The 24,846-nt window shown below is 34.8% G+C and overlaps 1 protein-coding gene across 7 annotated transcripts in view; it reads right to left on the bottom strand.

Moving 5' to 3' along the window:
* The window catches only part of SLC4A7 (solute carrier family 4 member 7), a 115,511-nt gene that overhangs the window by 18,705 nt on the left and 71,960 nt on the right, over nt 1–24,846 (bottom strand). For 6 of the 7 annotated variants that reach the window (XM_068557969.1, XM_068557972.1, XM_068557974.1 and 3 more), the window contains 10 exons: nt 23,159–23,305; nt 19,206–19,312; nt 16,910–17,084; nt 13,123–13,256; nt 11,719–11,964; nt 9,762–9,867; nt 7,443–7,604; nt 6,929–7,042; nt 4,299–4,460; nt 3,901–4,152 (listed from right to left, as the gene is read on the bottom strand). In XM_068557969.1, the coding sequence (XP_068414070.1) occupies nt 3,901–4,152; nt 4,299–4,460; nt 6,929–7,042; nt 7,443–7,604; nt 9,762–9,867; nt 11,719–11,964; nt 13,123–13,256; nt 16,910–17,084; nt 19,206–19,312; nt 23,159–23,305 (1,605 nt within the window). The remainder of the gene's footprint in view (nt 1–3,900; nt 4,153–4,298; nt 4,461–6,928; nt 7,043–7,442; nt 7,605–9,761; nt 9,868–11,718; nt 11,965–13,122; nt 13,257–16,909; nt 17,085–19,205; nt 19,313–23,158; nt 23,306–24,846) is intronic. The other variant, XM_068557971.1, reaches the window with a different exon arrangement.

The following is a 24,846-nucleotide window of genomic DNA, read 5'->3' as shown; positions in this document are numbered from 1 at the left end:
CCTCCTTGAAGAATCATTCACCATCTACATGTTTCCCCCTAAGAAGGGACTGTGTTCTGTGGTTAAGAGCACAGGCACTACAATCAGACTACTTGGCTTAAAAACCCAGTTAACCTCTTCTTGAGCCTTAACCTCTCTGTTTTAGTTTCTGTATCAGATTGCCTTGAAGATGAAAAAACTTCAAACTCATAAAATACTCAGAAAAACACATGGTACATATCAATCACTCAAAAAGTGTTAGCCATTATTATTACTATCACTACCACTACAGTGACTGCTATACAATACCATTTACTGAATACGTATAATAAATAAACACCATCCTGCAAAAAAAATGTCCTTGTTACTTTGGCAGTTAGGGGGATCCCAAACTGCCTACCTAGTCCATGCCCAGGCATCCCACAGGAAAGCCAGCAACAGGCCCCATTCATTGATTCAAACACCACAATCAGCACTCACCCAAGGGAGAGACCTATAAGGAAAAAAGACCTAACAGCCAGAGGAGAATCACACTCATTCTCTATTAAACAACCTCGTATGTCCTTAACTAAGGACCGTGGGAGAAAAGAAAACATGTCAAAAATCTAATCAATATCCTCAGGGAATCTCAAGAAAATATTTAATCCATAAAGCAACTTCAGAATGCTACGAAAAATGAATAACCAATGAAAAAAAAAAAACCTCCCAGAAATTAAAGATACAATTATCAAAATAATTTAAAAGAATTTTGTAACAATGATTTTGATAAGACTAAAGAGATCAATAAAATGATAAGGAAAATGGAGGAAATTTTAACAGTGAGAGAGAGTAGAGAAGAGGAATGTAACAACATATCTGGAAAGTCTAGTATCTGTCTAATTGAAAGTGAAGAAATATCTAAGAGAAAATAGAGAAGAGGAAATAAACAACTGAAGAACATTCCCACAGTTAAAGGCACAAGTTTCTAGAGTAAAATGACCCACAGAGAGAGAAGCAAGGTGAATTAAAAATCTCTATTTACCTAAATATCCTAGTGAAATTTCCAAACTCTAAGAGTAAAAAGGACATTTTGGTAGCTTCTAGAAAGGAAAAAGATGCTTCTGAAGACACAAAAACCAAATAGATATCAGACCTCTTACTAGAACCACTGATCTCTAGGCAACAATAACTTTAAGACTCAAAGAAAAATAAATTTGAACCTTGAAATGAATATCCATCTATCAATCATAGAGGGTAATTTTGAAACATGCAAGAACTCTGAAAGTTTACTAATTATGGTACCAGACATGAAAAAATTACTCAAGGAATTCCTTTAGCAATACAAAAAAGAAATACAAGAAAAAGTGGAACCTGTATATGTACTTTTTTTTAAGTAAGAGAAGTCAACAAATATTAAGAAAACTTCTCAGGTCTTGCGGCTTGGGCTATTATCCTGAAACAGCAGGAGTTTGGGGAAATAAGGGTTATTTCTGCCTCCACGCAGGCTGATCACACTGCCTAGTCCTCAGCGAATATTTATTTCATCATAATACTGATTACGTGTTCCCAGAGGGCTTACATTGCTATAATTTAACTTACAGAAAAAGCACAGAGTGTAAATGTTGGTAACCTTTACAATAATAATAAAACTAAAAACACAGCCAACCAAAAACAACTGATGAAAGGAAGAATGGGATGTTTGGGGTAAATCCTCATGAAAGACATAAACTAAGGTCAGAGGCTCTCAAGTTTTTGGTCTCAGGACCCCTTTATACTCCTAAAAAGTACTGAGGACCCTCCCCCCAAATACTTCTATGTGGATTCTATATATATATAGATATCTATATATCTATATATATATATAGATATAGATATAGATATATAAATAGTTAGGTATATAGGTATGTGGGAAATAGATAGATATTCACCATATTAGAAATTAAAAGAAAATTTTTAAATAGTTTTTTTATTTTTTATTTTATTTATTTTTGGCTGCATTGGGTTGCTACATGCGAGCTTTCTCTAGTTGCAGAGGGCAGGGACTACTCTTTGTTGCAGCGCGCAGGCTTCTCATTGCAGTGGCTTCTCTTGTTGCAGAGCACGGGCTCTAGGCGCACGGGCTTCAGCAGTTGCAGCACGTGGACTCAGTAGTTGTGGCGCACGGGCTTAGTTGCTCCACAGTATGTGGGATCTTCCCAGAACAGGGATCGAACCCGTGTCCTCTGCATTGGCAGGCAGATTCTTAACCACTGCGCCAACAGGGAAGTCCCAATGGTTATTTTTAAACTCATTTTGAAATAATAATAAACCTATTACAAGTTAATATAAAAAACATATTTTTACTGGAAAACTATAATTTCCAAAGAACATAAGATTAAGTGAGAAGGATAGCGCTGTTCTGTATTTCTGTAAATCTCTTTAGTGGGTGGCTTAACAGAAGACAACTACACTCTCATATCTGCACCTGCATTAAATCTGCTACAATACATCGTTCTGGCCAAAGTCTATGAAGACAACCCGGCCTCAACACAGTCACATAACTGGGAAAGGGAGGCTCCTGCAGACCCCGGAGAGAGTGTCAGGGACTCCCAGAGGTCCTTGGACTAGACTTTAAGAATCACTGTGTTAGGCAAAGAGATTCAGTCTAAAGATAATAAAGTGAATAATAAAATTATAAAAGTATATAGATCTATAATGGTGTTAACTAACAAAAGAACTTAAAAAACAAAGGAGTAAAAAGTTTACCTCTGGAGAGTTGCTTTTGGAAAGTGAGAGAAAATAGATTAACTTTTTATTTTAGAGTTTTCTTGATATTCTACTTGAATTTTTTTGCCTATATGCAGTTAATACTTAAAAATTTTTAGAACTACTTAAAAAATGTAAAGGGCAACCTTCATCAGGAGACGCAGCATCCCCATAAGACTGCACTACATATTTCTCCTCTTGTCCCAAGCACCTCTAACAATATACTCACCACTATGCAGTAATTGCCCATTTGCCTATCTGTTTCACCAAGTAGATTGCCAAGTTTTTCAAAGTAGACAATAATGTGTCCTATTTATTATTGTTGCCTCAGTACTTAATAGCACAGAAAGTACTCAACAAATATTTGGTCAATTAATTGGCTCCATGAAAGGAGGCCAAAGAATTCTAGTGTTAACTACAATTTTTCTAGTTAATATGTAACACACATACAACATACACACTCCACATTTGTACCCTAATTTATAAATAGTTTACAACTTTTTACTTATTAATTTTCTTTACAACAAACATAACTGAAACATCAAAAGAAATGGAGTTGAGCTCTTCCATGATGAATAGAAAATTTAAGATTAGATACTTAGCTACGTTTGCTATGGTTATTGTTTTTTATTAAATCACTAGATTAGGTAGAATGTGTACAGTAAAGATCAGATGTGACTAAAAGACGTTTATCATAAAGTATAATTTCTTACATGCTTCATTTATAGTATTAGCTCTTTTTGTTTTCCTAATGAGTGCTACTACTTATATTTCATTTAATACATTCATTTCATTAACACGTTCTTTGTCAGGAAGAATGTATTAATTCAACTAATAGCAATATTATTTTTTACATTTTGGTCAAATAACTGTTTCATCTATCTTTCAATATTACTTCTTCTAATATGCTTATAAAATCCTCTGGTATATTCTTCTTTTACATCATAACTAAGCCATGGATTAACTCCTTCCAAAACTCTATAGTCTTTAATACTATCCTTTTACATGATTTTTTAAAAGGATACAATCTAACACTGATGCCTACTATACTAACCACCATTCCAAAATATTATTTTCCAAGTAAATTCTAGGAAATGAAACTAATTTTAGATATTTTAATGTTTCATTTTCATACAACCAAGTGTAAATTTTATGATAAAGAAAGATTTTAAAACATTGCAATAAAGAGATTTTTACCTTTAGTACTGAAGTCATGAACACAGACAGGCCCATTAGAATAAAAATCATTAGCCCTGTAACCCGCTGTTCACGAATTCCCAAAAACTTGGGTTGTTCCCCTGGAGCAGAACATTCAGATTCAACTTTTAGGCTGTTGACATGACTTATTGACAACACTGTTGCAGCCACAAACCATGGAAGTCCCATGACAGAGCAAACTCCCAACATAACACCAACCACGAGCAAGTCAAGGTGATAGCCAGCTCCTTTCTGAAAAGTGAAACAAACATGAATATTTGTAAGCCTATATTGTTCTTTTAGGTTAAAACTCTATACTACTTATAAAGAGAGAAGAAATTAATTTTCACCATCTCCAACTCAAAGAAACCATTCTTGGGACAAAATTTTTAAATTACCTTCAACTTGTGCTCCTTTCTGTTTATGATTACAGCTGTAATTTGTTGATCCATAAAGATGAGAATGGTACAAAGCAGAGCTGGAATAGCAGCTATTAATAAGGTCCACCAAGGATTTTCTCCCAACGGGCTTATGATCCAGCCCCTATTTGTATCAGTAGGCTGTTAAAACATTTAAAGATTAAAAGAAGGAAAGAAAAAAAAGCTTCCTTCTCCTACTGCACAAAATTTCCACAGCACAGACTGTGTCTACCCCAAGAAATGCCAAGGGACTGGAAAGGACTGGATTAAATATTGGGATATATTGTGAATTATTTGCAGAGACAGCCATAGGAATTCTTCTCATCCCTAGAGGCAGGTCTCTTGTCCCCGTGACTCAGCCACTCTTTCCACCTAGAAGGGGAGTCTATTTCCTCCCCTTGAACCTGCGAATAAGGCCAAAGTAACCCTGTGCTTTCTGAGTCTTGATCTCAAGGGACCCTGCTGCTTCTTCTCTAACCCGTTTGGAACCCTGAGATTAAGCTCCGAGTAAGCCTGGATAAGCTTTCTTGAGGATGAGACACAATGTGATGAGACCGGTGGGGGGTGGGGGTGGGGGGGGAGGCAATTACCCAGCTCCTTCAGCCGTCTGAATTGAGCTCCCAGACATGCTCCCATCAAGGCAATAAAGACTGCAGCCACATAAAAAATCTCAAACCAGGAGACCAGAGCACTACCCAGCTAAGCCTAGTCCCAACTGTCGCAGATTTATGAACAAAAAAAAGTGTTGTCGTTTAAAGGTATGATGTTTTGGGAGGTTTGTTATGCAGGAATAGATAAGTGAAGTAGAGTATCCTTTCAACACACGCCTATCTACTTCATATAAAGTGAAATCAATCTACCTACTAGATCAACTCCTAAACGAAACTGCTTTGGAGATCCTACAGACTAGTGATCTTGTCAGGGTCAGTACTAAAGCAGAACTGGGCCTCGCTACACTATTTTTCCAAAGCATTGGCTGACAAAAATCTGGCACTTTAAAAATCTATTTCAATGCTGTAACATAAAATTTGTTTTATAATAAAACATTTTTAAAGATCGTAAGAGTTCAGCATTCTTGGAGGATATTGGATATATTGAAATTTAAATGCTTCTATTACTTAGACTTCATATTGACTGTTTTTTCTACAAGAAAACATTTGTCAATACAAAAGGGAAATCTACTGTTTTTGAATTCAGATATTATAATTTTCCCACACTGATATACATTATACTGCTTTATATTTAATACTGCACATGAATAAATATGTTTTATCTATACAATGCATATATTCTTAACTGTTTCTTAATTTGTTTCCCCAAGTGTATTTTAAGCCCCTTGAAATCAGTTTGCTACTTGAAAGCTGGATAAATGAATAACAAGGATATATTTGGAACCAGAATAAGGAAATGGGACCAGGATTACAGGAAATTACATTACTATAATTTACAGTTTTGTCTATTTGTAAGACTTGGTAAAAACAGAATGACTTTGATATAGTCACCTCTTAACGGCCTAAAATCTTTAGTGGCTCAATATCTATGCTTTTAAACAAAGGTCTCCAAAACTTTTTAAATTATATACTCTTAGCAGCAAAAAAATATATACCCAATGACGTTATACTCTTTTATGTATTATGTTACTTATAATTATCCTTATAGTAAAATTCATACAATAAATATTATAAAGCTTAATTTTTCTTATTTTTAGATAAAAATATAAATAGATTTATATAATTTTGCTGGATCATTTTCCACCTCTACTTTTGAGGACCCTGGTTTTTAAAATAATGTTATTTTTCAATCCCAGAGAGACAGAGAGAAGAGACTAAATTTATCTTCGTTATATTCCTTATTCCTAATTCCCTTTAAATCTTCTGCTTATAAAAGAAGTCATATAATTAGTTAAATGTAAATATAAGCAGTGACACAAATACTTGATTATTAAAAATTTCCAGAAAGTATTCAAAAGCTACCACCTCTAACTTAGAAGGGAAAATAATTATCAGATTCTGTGTTATGCACATGATATACTGTATACAAAAGAACTGTAGTTTGCTAATGAAACCAAAGAGTTCATGGATGCTCAGATTAAGTATCATTTTTCTTGTGGAAAAAAAAATTGATTCTCTCTTGATTCTGCTGGAAAGTGTTACACAAAGCTTTCCAATTACTGTCAGATATACCACCCATCTAAAAATTTTAATGAGGATCCCCTTGCCACTCTTATAAATTCAAGTTTGAGTTACTCCTTTATAAAGGAATAAAGAATGTTTCTTTCACCTGGAAAGTATATTGTGAACTCCAGCTATGAGAGCAGGGTCAAAAATTTTAAATGACTCCCAACTCCTCACCATGAATATTTTCATTCACTCTCCCTGATGGGCCAGCTTTGATACCTTCTTGCTTATTTCCTAAATATGTTCACTTGTCTCTGTTCATCCTTTCATTTTTTTATATACATGAGGCATATATATAATTTTTGCTTTCAAAGCATCAGCTCTTCAGAGGGACTATGCATATTTTAGAAATAACTACTTAGGAGGCGGTATCTCACTTTAAAGTAGTTTGGTATTCCCAAGTAACAAATAGCCAAGTGTTTTAATCCTTACCTCAAATTTTTCAGGAACATGAAGTTTAGGAGATGGAACTCCTACAAGGTAGTCAATTGCAACCATTATTACTATGGTGAGAAACACAGCAAAGTCACTGATTGTCGATCGCACCTATGTTAAAGGGGTTTCGTTAGTATAAACACAGAAATACTATGTGTCCTTTCTAAATAATTCATATCTTTCACAGATTAAAATATGCCACTAGACAGTGTGAATGAGGTTTTAAATTAGTGACAATGTATCAGTGAAATACATTTATAACTAATATTTTTTGCAAAAGATAAGAAACGCATTTCACAACTAACCTATCATCTCTCATGATACCATTGTCTTCCTACTGTTAGCTCAGACATGGAATATACACTTTTCACTATGAATAATCTCTTTATAGCTATATGACATAAAGTACTAGCTTCAAACAATATCTTATTGTTTTGAAATAAACCAAACCAAGGAAATGAAAACTAAAAACATGGCTCTCACAAGAACTCCAAAATTAAACCCCAATTACCTTGGTAGGAAAATAGCGCTTGGTCTTAAATTGCTTGAGGAATGAAGACAGAAAAAATGTTGTGAAAAATAAGATGACACACCAAAAGAGCACATCTGGAATATAAGGTCCATGGAGACTACAAGCTGATCCTACAAATGTACCATGAAAGATTTTACATTCCTGAAAAAAGGGGGAAAAACAGAAAAGGAAGGGATGAAAGGGATTCTCAGATAGCTAATAAATTACTAAGAACTTCTTTGACTCTAAGATGCTACTGATCATAAGGCACACCATTATTTTATGTTTCACTTAGAAAAAACACTATCAAGTCAACATTAATACACAACCAATTTTAAAACATATCCTGAGTTCAGAGAGGTCATGGTTTGACAAATCTGTGCATCTTAAATCACTGAAATGAAATACTGTATTTTTGTCAAGTTATTAACGTCATACACTCCTTTCTTTCAACTCCTTATTTCCTTTAGTGAAAGGCTTATATATCTCAATAGATAAGCCTTTTATTAATTCCCAAATATTTGTTTGCGTTCTTGTTCAACAATTTCACTATCTTTCCTTTACCTCTGAACAAGTTGCTTAAAACAAAAGCGACAGACAGAAAATTACGACTCTGCCTTTATAATGCTGAATAAGAGATGGCTATACTAATAAATTCAAATCAATAATAAAAACTGTGTTTGGCTTTTCTGACTTTTTTTCTGACTTTTCTGATGGTGAGATTAAAGCATGGGACTGTGAGCAGTAAAGTGACCACTGAAATATTTCCATTAATAAAATCAATAATATAGTCAATAATATAACATAATACAATACAATTATAGAAACATATTGACTTGATTTTCCTTTGGGGGGAAAAATAACTGAAAGGCAACCAGAGATTAACAAAGGCACATGCAACTGAAGTCCTTTTTTTCCTCACTTAGATTCTAATGAGACTCATTTTAAAAATACAACTCAGGTTTACTGAAAGAAAAACAGTCAAAGTTTCCATTATTCTCAATTTCTACGTGCTAAGATTAGTAATCCTACAATTTACAACATGGATCATAGAAATAAAAGCTATAGCTACACAAAAAAACCTAACATGGCCCTGATGGATATCAAGAAAATACACTGAAAAGACCATATACATAATCTAAAATATTAAGACATCCTATTCATCATGAAATGAGCTTTTTTAACAAATCACTTTCATTTGGGCACCTCTATTAACTCTACCTCTTTCACAACAAAAGAGATAGAGTTAATAAAGTATTATTCTAATATAAAACAGTAAAGTGTTATTCTAAGCTGATTACTGACACACAGTGCTTTACATCAGCACTGCCCCCAGAACTGTCCGTGATGATAAGATGTCAGGTATCTGCACCGTCCCGTACAGCCAGCCAGCAGTCAGTCACTTGACGGGACTGAGCACTTGGAACATGGCTAGTGAAGCCAAGAAACTGAACTTTTAATTAATTTTATTGAACGTACAGTTAAATAGACACATGTGGCAGTGACTACTGTACCAGACAGTGCAGATGTAAATTATCAATGGGATAAAATTTCAGATGAAATCCCTCCAGTTACATATTTAGGAGCTATCACCCTTAGAGAAAAGAATGACCTACAATTGCTTACATGATATAAAAAGCACCAGAGAAGCTCAAGGGATCTTGGTTTTAATTGATATTGCCAGCATCACTGGACATCTTTATTTCTAAATCCCAACCTGGGAAGTGTCCAAAACAGATACTCTAGGGCTAGGACAACATTTCCCAACAGAATACAAAAATATGTATGTAATAGTGCTCAGTACCCAGTAGGTGCTCATTATATGTTTCTGTCCTTTTTCCTTTCCTTTCCTTCAGTGCTGAAGTCACACTAGTCTCTACAAGGTAAACAGTTTCAGTCTGAGCATTCCTCATCTTCTAAATAAGCAGTTCCCGGAACAGATGGACTGATCAACAGAAGGCACAAGTGGGTAAGAGCTGCTGGAACTGTCGACTTGCGGACCAGCAACCACAGGCCTATGAACTTATGAATCCAAGAGGAATTAGAAACCAGAAGATTATTCACATCTTTTTAATAATTAATATCTTGGAAGCCAAATACAGTCCATCTTGATCTCCCTTCCTACCAGCTTCATTCTTTTCAACCTGTACACTTCAGTACATGATAAATAAAAATATGGTAACTTCTATTTGGTCAACACAACTCTATATTCTGAAAACATACGATATCCATCAATCAAGAAGGAAATTTAAGTTTACTAAGGAAAAGCTAAATAATAAGGTTACTGTTTGCACCAGGCTTCACTTCACATATACTCACAGAGACAGTGAGGTTCCCCCAGGGAATGTTGTGTGCTGTTACATTCCTTTCCTCCCACACCTTCAGAGTTTCATTGCCAGGGTTAGAAGGCTCAAAACATACACATCTGAGAAACCAGAATTGGATAGTTTTAACCATTCTGCATTTCATGTTTACATTTTATTAAATCAGTCACACAATAGAGTAGCTTTCAACTTCTTAACTTTCTTCCATGTTGCAAAGCATGGAGACTAAAAAGTGAAAATATAAGAAACAATGGAATGGAATAAAGTTTGGCTTATATAAATATAACAAAGCTAATAGAAATACCAATAAAATGTTTACTTAATGAAACTGGTTAGATATATCCCTTGGGGCAGTACTATTTTCTTTAAAAATTTGAGAAGACACCACGTATAACACGGTCAGCCTCCACTAAATCTTACCACTTACCCTCCACAGGAGCTGCTGCTGCCTTCCCATCTACACACACACAACATGCACTGGGAACCAGTATAAGTTATACTCCTACTAATTCTAGCCCTACCTGCTCATGCTCATCCCTTATTCATCTTAAGATCCATCCTTAAAGTAATAGGTAAAACATAGTTTTTCAGGACAGGACTAGGAGAGTCAAAGCAATCAGAGAGTTCAGTTCATATCCAGAACTATCTTACCTGCCTGAAAAAGCTAGAAACACATACATAAGCAAAGAAATCTCTAAATATGGATTTAAAAAATGAAAAGAAACAAACAAGAATATTCTCAATTGGATTATGAGCTGTTTGAGAAAAGGCAGGTGGCTGGACTTTGGATTCAACTGAAGCTCTATCATTTACTAGCTGTTTGACCCAAGTCAAGTTTTAACCTCCACGAGCCTCAGTTTCTTCATACACAAAAGGGGCTACAATATGAATGACGAACACTGACATGAATATTACGCAACATTCCTAACACAGTGCCTGCTCACAGAATGTTAGCTGAACAAATGATGTTCACATGTAGGAAACAGTACTCTAACTGGCTGGCACTAGCTATAAAAACCATGCTTCTTAAAGATCAAAGTAGCAGGAAAAGAGAGAAGACAACAAATAACATTTAAAAAATTAACTAGTTTAAGAGCAAAGAAAAGGACACAAAATAGACTTGGCATCAAAGTGTCACTAATATTTTCAAATAGGTCAATGTCTTATAGGAGGAAGTTTCACATCCCTCCCTCCTCTATGCATCAAAGTCGAGAGTGTGTGAGGACAGCAAGAGGAGGAGGGGTGTGAAGTGAGGGACTGGGGCCGAGGGGGGCAGGAGGAAGGAAGGCTTTTGGTAACCACGTTCCTCCATGTAAGTTAATCAAATGCAGGCTCATGCTCATACCAACTGTGCTCAAGACGGCAAATACAGGCATCTACCTCAGTATGTCTAAGTTTAATAACCTTTTTCACGTTTAAACAAGTTTGCCAACCCTTTGTAACTACTATAATTACTTCTCAAATCCTATTTTATTCTAGAGTCCTAAAATATTTTCATTTCATGCTTTTCTTATCACAAAGAAAATAATCCACTAAACAACATACAACACTGCACTGAAATTACACTTTAAAATAACTTCCAATAAAAATTATCAAGTTTCAAAAACGTTAATGAAAATGCAAAACATGAAGAATATATAAATATATGGTGGTTAGTTGCCAAACAACTGAATTTAAATTGGCCAATCCAATTTACACATAAAACCAAAAATACACACACTTGGACAAATTGTTTCGGTGAATAAAAATGACTGAATTTGTTCAACCGCATTTACATCCACCGCGTGCTTTGGTAAGATCTCATCTGTAACAAACAAGTCAACCTCCGTATTGCTAGTTGGGTAGTTATAGCTAGATATACAGTGAGCATCACATTGCAAAAAATCCATTTTCTTTTGCTCAGACACCTCTGCAAAAATACATTTACTATTAGGGGAAACAGAAACACTTACGAGTAGCTGGTCAGTTCATCTAAATTGTTGTGCATATTAAATGCATATATTTCTCCTAAATGAAAGAGCTTCTCCAAAGCCTCATAGATGAATATGATGCAAATGAGAGCTGCGAAAGCCTCCTCAGTGAACCGGGTGATGTAACACACAAGGCTGCTTGCATCTGTCGCAACCAAAACAATGCACAAGAAAGAAGTCCACAGACCTATACTGGTTCTCAAAGACAGATAGGAAAGGTGATAATCTCTGTTTAGAAAGAAAAATGTGGACATGATCAACATATACATGCCAAACAGTATTGGTACTTAAAATTTTCATAACAAACAATAAGAACAGTATAAAAACTTAAGATTTCTAAAAGAGAACACATTACAGAATAACAAAATAATGACTAAAGAAAGCTCTATGTGTTTTTCTGCTTCAACTGAAGACCAGCTTCTTATTAGAAGACTTAATGATTATATTTTACTTATACGAAAGATTTACAGTGAAAATCTACTAGGCAATAAATATTTTAAAAACAAAGACCTCACTTTAGAAATCAGTTATGAGGAGTAAATGACAGATAAGCAGCCTGTAGAACAAGTGGATGTATGTCGCTCTCTCTGAAGACCCAGATGCTCCAGTGTCAACATGGCAGCCACGCCCCAGCCCCACCACCACCGGCTCCTCTACCACCAGTATCACCACAGTGACTTCATTTTCCAATTCAATTTCAAATAAGAAATTACTACCAGTGAGTCTAAAACACTTGAGGCCACTACATTCTCTATTTATGTGTGTACTGTGCCAGATCAAAATCAGGATCAGTTTGTCCAGTGGCAAAAGAATCCAAACAAGAGGAATTAGTGAATCCAACATTTAACAGCATCAAGTTGTTTCAGACTAAAATATTCAACTGCATTTATCTCACAAAAGGAATAGTACTGCCATGTCAAATTCCGAGGCTACCAGCTCCAGTAACCTGCACTGACCCCACGCTGTGAGCTGCAGCTCCCTCTGTGACACAGGCCTGCTGGGTAAAGTCAGCGTGAGCCTTCGAGATCCACTGCTTTCTAAACTTCCTTTATAAGACCAACATACCGTATAATAAATAATTCAGATTAACTACCTTCTTACTAGGTTGAAATTTGCTAACACAAAGGACTTTTATTGTTCCTCAAGTGATTTGCTTATCAGCACTCGAATCCATTGATTTTATATTCAAGGTGACTGGGGATGAGAGTAGGAGCCAGAGTAGGGTTGACCACACAGTAACCCCAAAATATTGCAAATATGTATACTCATCAGATCCTCTTTTTCAGCTATTAATTATACAATGTACTTTTAACTAAAGTTAGTAACAATAATATATAATTATAAACATACATAAACAAATGTGACAAGTAGGTAACTATTACATACCTGCAGAATTTAAATAAAATTTTTTCAAACACTAAAACTGGACCTGTGCTCCCCAATATTGTTAGAGGTTGCCCAGCAAACAACGAATAGGCAATCCCAGTTAATGATGCTCCAAAAAGAGACTCTATTGCACTCTGTTTAAGGAAAAAAGAAACGAATAAAGGTAATACATCATAAATATATCTCTATCCTACTATAATACATATATATAAGACACCTGGAAAATAAAAATATTAATCAAGTGGTTAAAAAAAATAAAGCAAATGCAACTTTAAATCTCAAATTTAAAATTTAAATATGGAAAATTACAAATATATTTTAAATACATGGGAAAATTTAAATTTGTTTTAGCATATTAAAGGTGAACTTTTACAATCAACCCTAATTTAAAACTCAGTACTACGGGAGGTAAGGAGGAAGGGGTAAATAGAAGATGGACACAGAGGCTCCAACCCTATCTATACATGTTTTACTTCTTAAGCCATTGGTGAATACAAAGATGTATACATTATTTTGAATATTTTTGCATGTCTGAAATAGTTCATTTAAGAAAATAAAAAACATACTAAATGCTCGATGTGGTGTGCTACAAAAAAAAAGACTCCTCCAAGTAGATGAATAAGAAATTAGCATGCTCAAATTTGAAACTATCATTCTCAAACTTGCTTATAAAGTACAATTTCCCATACATTTTAAAGAAATTAATCTAATATGATGGGCTTAACCAACATATATAAAACATGAAATGCTTAACATAAATACTAGATGAAAAATCTCCTTAAAAAAACTCCTGGAAACCATAAATGAGGAAGTATTATTATTAAAGCTTGGTAAAAACGATAAAATGAAAGACTCATAGAAATCTTAAATCAAAGCTAGTAGGCCAATTTTGTTCCACTACCAACATTACATCCTAACTGATTAGGTTATCAGTTGCTAAGGCATATAGGCTATGACACTCGACAGAGGGGAAGGGTCAGAAAGAAAACGGTTTACCATTCACAAACATCAAGGTCAACTGGGATATACAATTAAGAAAGGAAAAGCCCATCATCAGTAAAGCAAAGACAAGACACTTGTGAGAAACAAGCCTCCTGGAACCGAGAGGCAGCACAGCAGTAGGCAGAGAGCAGGGTTTCAGAACCAGATCTGAAGTAGAAGATTGCTTCCTACCAGGTGCTAAACCATGGCCGTATCTCAGACTTGTCCAGCCCAACTTTTCTCATTTTTAAATGTGGGTGATGATAGCCAGGAGAACTTAAAGAAGCAGCATTTCTGAAAACACTAGCAAGCACACTGTCTGGCATATGGAATGCACTCAATAAATGGTAGCAATTATCATCATCAGTAATAACAGCATGTTCCAAAATCAAAATCACAACCTAAGAATAGTATGTAGTAAAAGTAACATTCAATTATTAATATAAAAATAGGATCAAACCCACATACAAACTAGACTTTTGGCAAAATGAATGTGTTCATATTAACAATATATTTATGAATTGTATGAGACAAATTTGTTTTCTTGCCCACAAACAAGAGATTGTCCTGGAAGACACTACTAAGCTATTAGAAAATCCTTAGTTCAATTATAATATGTACATTTAGGAATGAATTTAGAGTTCAAATCAAAGGAAAAAATGTCTAAGCAACATCTAGTAATAGAAAGCAAAAAATTGATCAGAGAAACAAGGAGATGGCAAATAAAGAAATGCTAATGGGGTGGGGAAGGCAGTTGGGCACAAAATTAGTTTCCCTCCTCAATGTTGTGTTGAAAAAGCAGAAACTTCCAGGTGAAGACCTTCCTTTCACCATTCCCCAAACCCCTCATTGCCACGTTTACTAGGTTTCTTTACCCAGACCTACTTTTTCCCATTTTAAACTGTTTCTATGTTCATTCCCAAACTAAAGTCTGTCTTTCCCTAAAGAAATCACAGTCCTCCCTATACTGCCCTAACTAACCCACATTCAAAAGCTTCCATTTTACCCACTAGAAGCCCTCCCCTACTCTCCCCCATACGCCTCACCACTGTACGGCATTGAACAATCCCTGCTGATCTTCCTCCTTCTCTACACCTCTATTTTGTTTTTTACAAAATTACATCATCCTGACTCCTCTTTCAGAGCTCTGATTGTGCCTGTGTCTAATTTGCTGGGCCATTTTTCTCTTCATTCTCATCCTTCCTCCATTTCATAAATGGGGATAACTTCCCACACTTCTTTCCTCTCCTTGTCTCCCTTTACATTGTTAACCTCATCTATTTTCAGTTTCCCAATCTTCATATTTCTTTCTTATCACTCTATAAATTCTGGAACTGCACCTCCTAATGTCTCCATTTCTACCTGAAGTTCCAACAAAGCATCTGAAAATAAACGCATCATCTCCATATCATTTCCCTCCATAATATTTCTGATTTCTCTATTCTAACAACTCCTACAGCTCTTCCTTTATCTCACTCATGTGTGGCACAGAACACCACGACATAGTAACTACATATATACTATCCTATCTTTTTCTCCTAGGTTAGGACCCTGAGGATAGATGACACATGCCCATGTCTTACCCTTGTCTATGTTCCTCTAGTGCCTAAAGCTCTATCACATGCACAGGGTATTAAATAGCAGGATGAGATGGGCAGACAGTGAGTGACAGTCCAAGAGGAAAGAAACAGTATTTCCATGATGGTAACAGACAAGACACACTTCCTCAGGGACCAGCAGAGTTACATGTACAACTTGTGACAGCACATAAAGCAACTTACTAAAAATATCTATCTTTGCTATAATAATGTAAAAGAATAATATAAAAGAATCTAAATAATCAAAAATAAATTGAGTTGAAAGGAAATTTCAGTTGTCAGGTTTATCTCATGTTCAGCTTATGAAATACTTTAATTGAACAATTATTACTACTTAGAATTGCTTGGTTTTTAACCTTTTATCTGTACAAAATAAATTTTCTCCAAACAGTAAATATCATTAAACAAAATATACTTAGGAATCACAAACTGTCTCATTTAAATGCCATTAAAATGTATATAAACAGCAACAAAAAAGTCTTTCCAAATTTCACAAAGCACTAGATGCTGTTCCGATATCAGGCCCCCACAGCCCCAATACAGTATCACCAAGAACAAAAAACATAAAAACTTTCATTCTAGTCATATCAAAATATAGATGCAGTTTTCAGTTATACTTTCCAATTAACACTTTGGCAACGTTCACACAAATTTAATAACAGCAAAATTAAAGTAAACACCACTTCAAAAATCCATCATTTGTCCAGAATTATGCTCCCTTCTTCCAAATAGTCTAGCCCGGGGGACCTGCCAGGGTGGATTAGTTAATGTTAATCACATGGCTCTAACTAATCCTATGATGCCTTAAAGGACACAAGGTGACCCCACAGATAAATTCTCCCACCCATGACCCACCCAGAATCAGTTCAATTGATCTGTCTCCTCCCACCCACTCCCCCCACAAAGACAATACAAGCCTTTTACTCAATTTATAAAACCATTCATCCAGCGAGCCATGACAAACTTTTTTCTTTCTTTCTTTCTTTTTTTTTTTTTTTTTTTTTTACCTCAACTGTGCATCTTCTCCTGTTCAAATGGCTTCCCCATGTTTTCCATTGCAATTACCTTTGGGGGAAGTCTGCTTTGGGACAGGTTAATCATGCTGTGGGTAGACTCTTCAAATAAAAGTATGAATAGTGAGACAAATGCACACAGACACTTGCCTCTGAAGAGCTAAGAGCCTGGCCACTACCAATCTTTGTACTCACTATTCTGCCTTCTGTAGCTTCTCCAAGCAGCCCTCCAAAAGTGATTACAGGAGACATACAGGCACAGTATAGGAAAAGAATCGAGGCCAGGCACTGCAGACTTAATGCATCCTTGAAGTCACTCAAGAAAAAAGGTGCTTTCCTTTTGATGTCAAGTATCAAACCACCAAAAAGCCTAAATAGGTGAGATGAAACTCGTCAAACTGTACACTAGAGGATTCTGGCTAGTTCAAACTAAAACTATGGGCTACATAAAACTGCTGGTGCCTAGCGTTTTGTCAACAAAAATCAATATCCTATTTAAATAATGGTATAAATTATAGAAGACAAACTCATTTAATCTAATCCACTGATAGTGGAAAGGTAGACCTCACTAAGTTAAAAGAGGCACAAACATCTGTATCATATGGACTGTATACTGAAAAGACTACAGGCAAATGACTATATGAGTAAATGCAATAAATATCAAACACAAATGTGCAAGGAAATACATAATAAAAATAAATAAAACCTAACAACCCATTCATGAAAATGTGCATAAGCAATGCTATTAATCATTATTTATATTATAAATCTTAAAGGCAAGTGTCAGAAATACCAGGAATGCAATTATAATATAATCGTAAGTCCCCAAATACCCTTTAATATGAATGTAGTATGCTCAGGCCCACTCAGTAGTGAATTAAATAATTTTAGTTTTAATATTTTAGTCCTTCAAACACATAAATACTTCTGGTCTAGAAAAAAAACCTAAAAACTATTTCAGTGTATGTAATTTACTGTATATGTAGTCAAACCAGTGTGCATATTAATAAAACTAAGAGGTTTTAGTTAGTAAATTTAAAATCTATATTTGCACATCAAATCATTTCAATGACTTATCATTTCAGTGTGTTTTAAAATCAGACTTTTGGATACATCTAATTTGAAAGCATTCCACTACAATATAAGCTCTGTGAGGGGCAGGGACCTTTTCTTATTCACTGCCATTATCTCCAATGTCTAGAACACTGCCTGGGAAATAGTAGGTATTCAATAAATACCGGTGACAAATCAGTAATTTAAAAAGATTTTGTGACTCATAAAATAGCATTCAAATCCCTACTGCAGAAAAATACACCAAACAAATTAATCTTATGCTTTCAAATGCTTTAGATGTTTCAAGCTTTACCATTCTAGCTTTTTCCAAAGTTAATACTGAAATAAAGCCTAAACATAAATTGACACCTGGAAGAAGTTATCCTATAAATAATATGACAGCAAGGGGACTAAGAAAACTGTAAAAAAAGGTGCCAACTTGCAATAAAAAAGGTGCCAATGATAATCTAGAAAATGAAAGTATATCATCAAATCAATCATTTATATATGAGACTCTCGGGTAACATGAGATCACTGGGGGTCTGGCTTGGTGCTTCTCAGTGACTCACCCTACCTCAGTTTGAAGTCTGAAGAAGTAATAATAATAATAACAACTTAAATGAGCACCTTTCGCATGGGGACAGAGTCTTACTCTATTATACACAGAGACTACTATATTAGTCAATGAATTAAGATATCCTGTATAAGCTATCCTGGTTTTTTAAACAAATATTTAAGCTTCAAGATCTTTAGTTCTATAGGGACCACCAATGGATAAAACAGTATCAACATCCACATGCTTTTTTCTACACAATGGTAATACCATATCATTTTCTACCTCTACAAAATATTTTAAGACAATGTTTGCACCCGGTAATATTTCTATTCTTTATTCCAAAAATTAAGTTCTGCAACCATTTTTCTAACTAGGTTTCCAGAGACTATTACTATGGTTTAATTATGCTTGTCTGTCGAATTTTACATTACCTCATGATGTACTGCTCATGGAAGAGTTTTACATCTATGCACACACACGACACATTGGTTACAATTCCTCTCTGTTCCCATAATTCTCTAACTTCATATAAGAATGGCAACAGGACACCACACTTTCCTCAAGAACCTTCTGTACAGGCAGTTAAATTAACCTACTATAGAACTACAATACTCTTAATATATGCTGCATAATATTTTCATTTTAAATTAAATCCTGTTATACAGAACCCAATATAGTCTAGTAAACTACTTTAAAATGCATATTAATTATCCTTAACATTATATACCTATAAAATAATACACATTTTTTTAAATATGGAAAAAATACTGTACAAAATTACTTTCCAAATATTTGCAAAGAAAAAGAATGCTTATGCCTTTTCCATCAAATCAATCTCTAGCCCCTAAAAGACACCCACACTGTATCAGTATCTGTACCCACCGTCCAGTCCTCTGTAGCTCAGGCCCAGCATGGTGTGGGGCCTCCTTAGGGGTCTCACCCGAGCTGGGGGCAGATCCATTGGGAAATACAGGAATCTTTCTCTTTTCCTGCATTTCACAAAAAACACATTTTCAGAATTGTTTTAAGGAAGCTGAGAAGGCATCTTCAATTAGAGGGAACATGAGATCTCATACTGATTATATATCTAACCAGTACTCCTAGAAAAAATGCTTCCTTATGTAAACTTCCACTTTAAAGAAACTACACTTTGAAAGAGAATCTAAAATTTGCCTCTATTAATATTACAGATTTACATTGTTTTTTTCTGCTTTATATTCTACTATCAGATATACTATAAAACACCCACACACACCATTTCAAATTACTCCTCAGCAACAGAAGCAAAAATATCCAATAAAGCATCTCTCCAACTAGAATTTTTTAAATCTTACTCATGTTAACTATAGAAAAAATATACTTTACATTAAGAGTAAATGCCATTTTTTTCTTTTTAAAATACTTCCCTTAAGACATAAGTAGCACAAGAGTTATTAAACAAATTTTCATAAAAATCAATTTCCCATTAAGTTTTATTACAAATTCAAGAGTACTATTCTCATGATAAAAGATCTCCTCCTCCTCACCAGAGTGAGCTTTTAATTTGTTACCTCCAAAGGTCAGAGGTTGCTGGACTAAAAAAAGTGTGTGTGTGTGTGTGTGTGTGTGTGTGTGTGTGTGTGTGGTGGGAGTGGGGGGCGGGGCGGGGTTTGGGTTGGGGTGGGTGGGAGACTGCTAGAGGGAGAGAGAGGAGACCAAAGAGAAAGGGAGAGGGAGGAGGAGAAAGAAAAAGACGGGGTTGGGGGTGGTGTTCATCCCAGGAGGTGCCCCGGATCAAAGACTCTGGCTCAACTACAGACTTAAACTCCCTGGTTCACATATTCAGTATTTATAGAGCAGCACAACTTATCTATAATCATAAGATTACCATTTGAAAATGTCAAAATTAAAACTAACTTACATCATAGCTCAAAGGGGAAAGAGAAAACAAAAGTACAGAATTCCTAGAAAACAAATCTAAAGAAAAATACTATATATCACAATCTATGGGATACAGCAAAAGCTTCATTCAAGAAAATGAAGCACTTATATTAAGAAAATTGGAAGAATAAAAATAAGTGTATTAAGCATTTAATTCAGGAAATGTGAAAAAAATCTTTTAAGGAAGGTGAAAGGAATAAAATAAAGCAGCTAAAAGCAGAAATTGAGTTACAAAACACAATATACTTTTTTAAAAAGGAGAACTGAAATAAATTTTAAAAGCTGCTCTACTGGAAAAATATGATAAACCATTAGCTGATATACAACCAAAGATACGACAAGGAGGCAACTTCAAAAATTTTACATATATATAAGAAATATATATATATGTACAAGGAGAGAGACAGACTGCACAACACAACCCTCTGCAAATAAATGAAAAATTTTGATGATATGGGTAATATACCAAAAAACATAATTTCCCAAAATTGACACCAGAAAATAGGTAATTTTCTATGGTATACAGTTTACCTAAACTGACTCCAGAAAAAAGAGAAAGCTTACACAAACCAATTTCCACAGAAGAAATAAGCAAGTTGTTGAAGTCTACGACACAAGAGTCAAGCTCAGAAAATTTTAATAAAGAAATCTTTCAAACTTTCAGAACCAAATTATTCCAAACCACTTCAGGTTTAAAGAACACAGAAAAAGGAAAACTTACAAATTTGTTTTTATGAAACAAGTATAATGATGATACCAAAACGTGAAGACCACACAAAAATCTATATACCAATCCACTTACAAACAGAGGATGGCAAACAACTTAAATAAAACATTAGACAAAGACTACAGGCACTTTAAAGCCCAAGTTGGCTTATTCCAACACTGCAAGAGTGTTTTCAAATTAAAGAACCTATTAATGTGATTTACCATGATAACTGATAAATAAAATTTATATGATCATCTCCAGAGATGCTAAAAAGCCCTTTGACAAAATTCAACATTCACTTTTATTAAAAATTTCAATAAAACAGAAATTAGGGTAACTTCTTAACATGATAAAATGTGTACTTTGGCACCAAACACAGTAACTTAATGAGAGAAACACTAGGGATATTGACTACAATTAGGAAAAAATTAAGAAATGCCCTTTAAAGTCAACTACTACTTAAAACTATTAGAGATTTTAATCAATACAATTAACAGAAAACTTGTTAGAGGTATAAGAATTAGAAAATAAGGGATAAAATTATCTCTTATTGCATATTACATGACTAAAAAACTACTACATACAATAAAAGCATTAAGAAAGGTAGCAGGATACAAAAGAAATATACAATAATCAATAGCCTTCATAAATAAATATATATGTGTGTGTATATACATATATATACATATATATATGTATATATATATATAGCAACAAGCAGATGATATAATGGAACAAAGACCTCATTTATAATAGAAACAAAGATAAAATACTTATGAATACACTCACCAAGAGCGTGTAAGGCACAGATAAGGAGAACTTTACAATATTCTTTAAGGACACAAAAACTGACTTGAAATAGGAAAACAACTGGGGGAAGATGTACCATGTTCTTGAATAGATTCAATATTATAAAGATGTCAACTTTCCCTCAGTTCATTCAGAAATTTAACTTCCATCACAATTTTTTAAAAATCACATTTTATTTCTGTAAGTAAAAAGCTGATTTTAAAGCTTATGTGAAAAATAAATATGCAAAGATGGCCAAGAAAATTCAGAAAAACAAGAGTAAGAGAGAGGTTGAGAATGAATGCAGACCTACCAGATATTAAAATATAACAAAAAGCCTCAGAAATTAAAGTGTGAAATTGGTCCATGAATAGACAGACCACTGGAAAAGAAATTCCAGAAACAGACCTGAATGCATATGGAAATTTAATAAATGATAAAGACAACATCACCAATCAAGTGGAGAAATGCTTAACTTTTTAATAAATAGGGACAACCAGGCCGCAATTTAGAAAAAAGACAAATTGCATGCATTCGCTACATAAGACGTCATGATAAATTCAAAAGGATCAACGAATGATTTAAATGTTAAAAAAAAGTGATGGAGGGCGATGAGCAAAAAATACTCAGGAATATTCAACTCCACTAATTACAGAAACGCAAATTAAAACCACATTAAAATACCAGATATAGTAAGATAATGATACCTATCAGACTGACAAATATTCAAAAGTTTGACAACACACTGTGCTAGTGAGGCTGTAGGGAAACAGGCATTCTCATTCATCACCAAAATGAGCCCACAACAGTTCAACCCGATAAGAGGAGATTCCGTTAATATCTGCTAAAATTATAAACAAATTCCCATGTGAGCCAGCAATCTTATTCCCATGAATCCATCCTACAGACAGACACATCTGCACAAGACTAAAATGGCAATAGGAACACTATGATATGGTTTGTAATAGCAAAAGACTGAAAACAACCTGCACCAGAAACAGGACAAACTATGGTGCACCCATACTGGAATAAAACACAGCTGTGAGGAAAGGAAGAAGGAGTATTTCTATGATTTCTTATGATCAGATCCCCAGGAAATATTGTTACATGAGAAAAGCAAGGTGCAGAACACTAACAGTAGGATGTTAACTTCTGGTAAGAAAAAGGAGAGAACAAGACTATATGTTCATATTTCCCTGTACTAAATAAAAACTGGAAGGATAACAAAAAACTAATAACAAATGGTGACCCACAGGAGGTGGGGACAGGGGTAAGAAGGCAAACGGGACACGGTGGGGAACAACTTCTCTGAGTGTAGTTCTTCATATAGTTTTGAGTTTTGAAAATGTATAAACTATTTGAAAAATGTTTAATAAAAAAAAAAAGTAACTCCAAGAAGTACTGTGTGGATTCTCACCTGAGAAGGAACGCTCTTCGGCGGCTCTATGCGTATGGAAGGGTCCCACTCTCCTGGAGGTAGGACAGTCACTTGATCTAAAAATTCATCAATTCCAGATAGGAGGTCATTTCTGTCTTTTGCTTTATAAGCTACATCATGAAAAATCTAAAGAAAAATACACATATTGAGTAAAAGGATTGTAAAGCTGAAAGAAAATTCTACGCATAGTAATCCACTTTAGATATCATAACTAAGTCTACATAATTACCTTAACTCTTGTTCCCACTCTCGCTAATAACTTTAAAAAATAACCCACTATTAGTACTACCAGATGAATTAACAGTAACAAACAACAAAGGAAACCAGTGATGTGTTAATACACAACAATTTTTAAAAAGAGAATATTTTACTTGGGAAATAATAAATACAGAATAAAATAATACTGCAGGTGCGTCATTCCGCTTTTATGACATTTTAATGTCATTTATCCTAAAGGAATAATCATGGGTATGCTAACAATCTTACTTAAATAACTAATTTGATCATTTATATTTACTGGGTGCCTACTATTTGGCAGGCACAATTCTGAGCACTGTGGACACAGATATGGCAAAGTCCCCACACTCAAGAACTCAGGGGGAAAGACAGTGAAACAGGTAATTACATAAATACACAACTGCAGGTAATAATAAATGTGCCTATAAAAATAAAGCAGGGTAAAGGAAGGGAAGCTGATGGGGAAGAATTGGGTGGCCAAGGAAGGTCTCTTAGAGGAGGAAACACTACAGGAGGAATCTGTCTGAAATGAGGGACAAAGCATGCACAGGGTGGGGTGGAGGTGGTAGAGTTAGCACTCAGGCAAAGGGAAGAGCAGCAATGTCCAGGGGCAGCAGTGAGCATAGCACATCCGAGGAACAAAAAGGAAGCTGATGTGGACGGAGCAAGTGGTAGAGAAAAGGTGACTAGTCAGTCATAGCATGTAAACTTCCAAAAAAAAAAAAAAAAAAGCGTACAGAGGCTAGATTAGGCAGACCCTATTAAGACAACAGTAAAGAGTCTAAATTTAAACAAATATACAATAGGATGTCATTGATACATCTGGATCAAGGAAATGATTTATTCGAATCTGCATATTACTGATAGTACAAAGGAAAATACTATAAGAGAAAGGCCCATATGATCCACTTTTGTCACCAAAGAAAAGAAGGTAAGAGAGTCTAAGCTGGAGGGAGAAGTGATGGTGCAGATGGAAAGGAGATGGTAGATTAAATGCAAAATACATAGAAAAGGTAAAATCAATAAAATCTGGTTACTGACTGAGACAGAACAGAGAAAGGAGGTCAGTTCAGACATGTGGGGTTTCAGATGCCTTAGGGACACAAAGCAGAGATGTCTAACAAGTACCCAACTATAAAGCTCTCTCCCAAAGAGATAAAAGTCCTGATCAATACAGGCCATGGTCAAAGATGAAGTCCACAAAAGCAAGAAATTATAGAGAAAAAAGGGGAAAACACAAAGTCCTGAGGAAAACCCAAAGAACCAATATCCTGAAATGCAGGATGAAGAAAATTTCAAAACGTCAAGAAGATGGTCAATAATTTCAACTTGGGGGGGAGAGAGGAAACCAAACAGTATCCACTGATCCCTGACAGAAAGGTCCTAAAGACCTTGCAAAAGGCAAATAGTGAATATGAGATAAAATAGTA

Source organism: Eschrichtius robustus, chromosome 12 (genome assembly GCF_028021215.1).
Source record: "Eschrichtius robustus isolate mEscRob2 chromosome 12, mEscRob2.pri, whole genome shotgun sequence".
Lineage (NCBI taxonomy): Eukaryota > Metazoa > Chordata > Mammalia > Artiodactyla > Eschrichtiidae > Eschrichtius > Eschrichtius robustus.
This window is presented reverse-complemented; position numbering and strand designations above follow the sequence as displayed.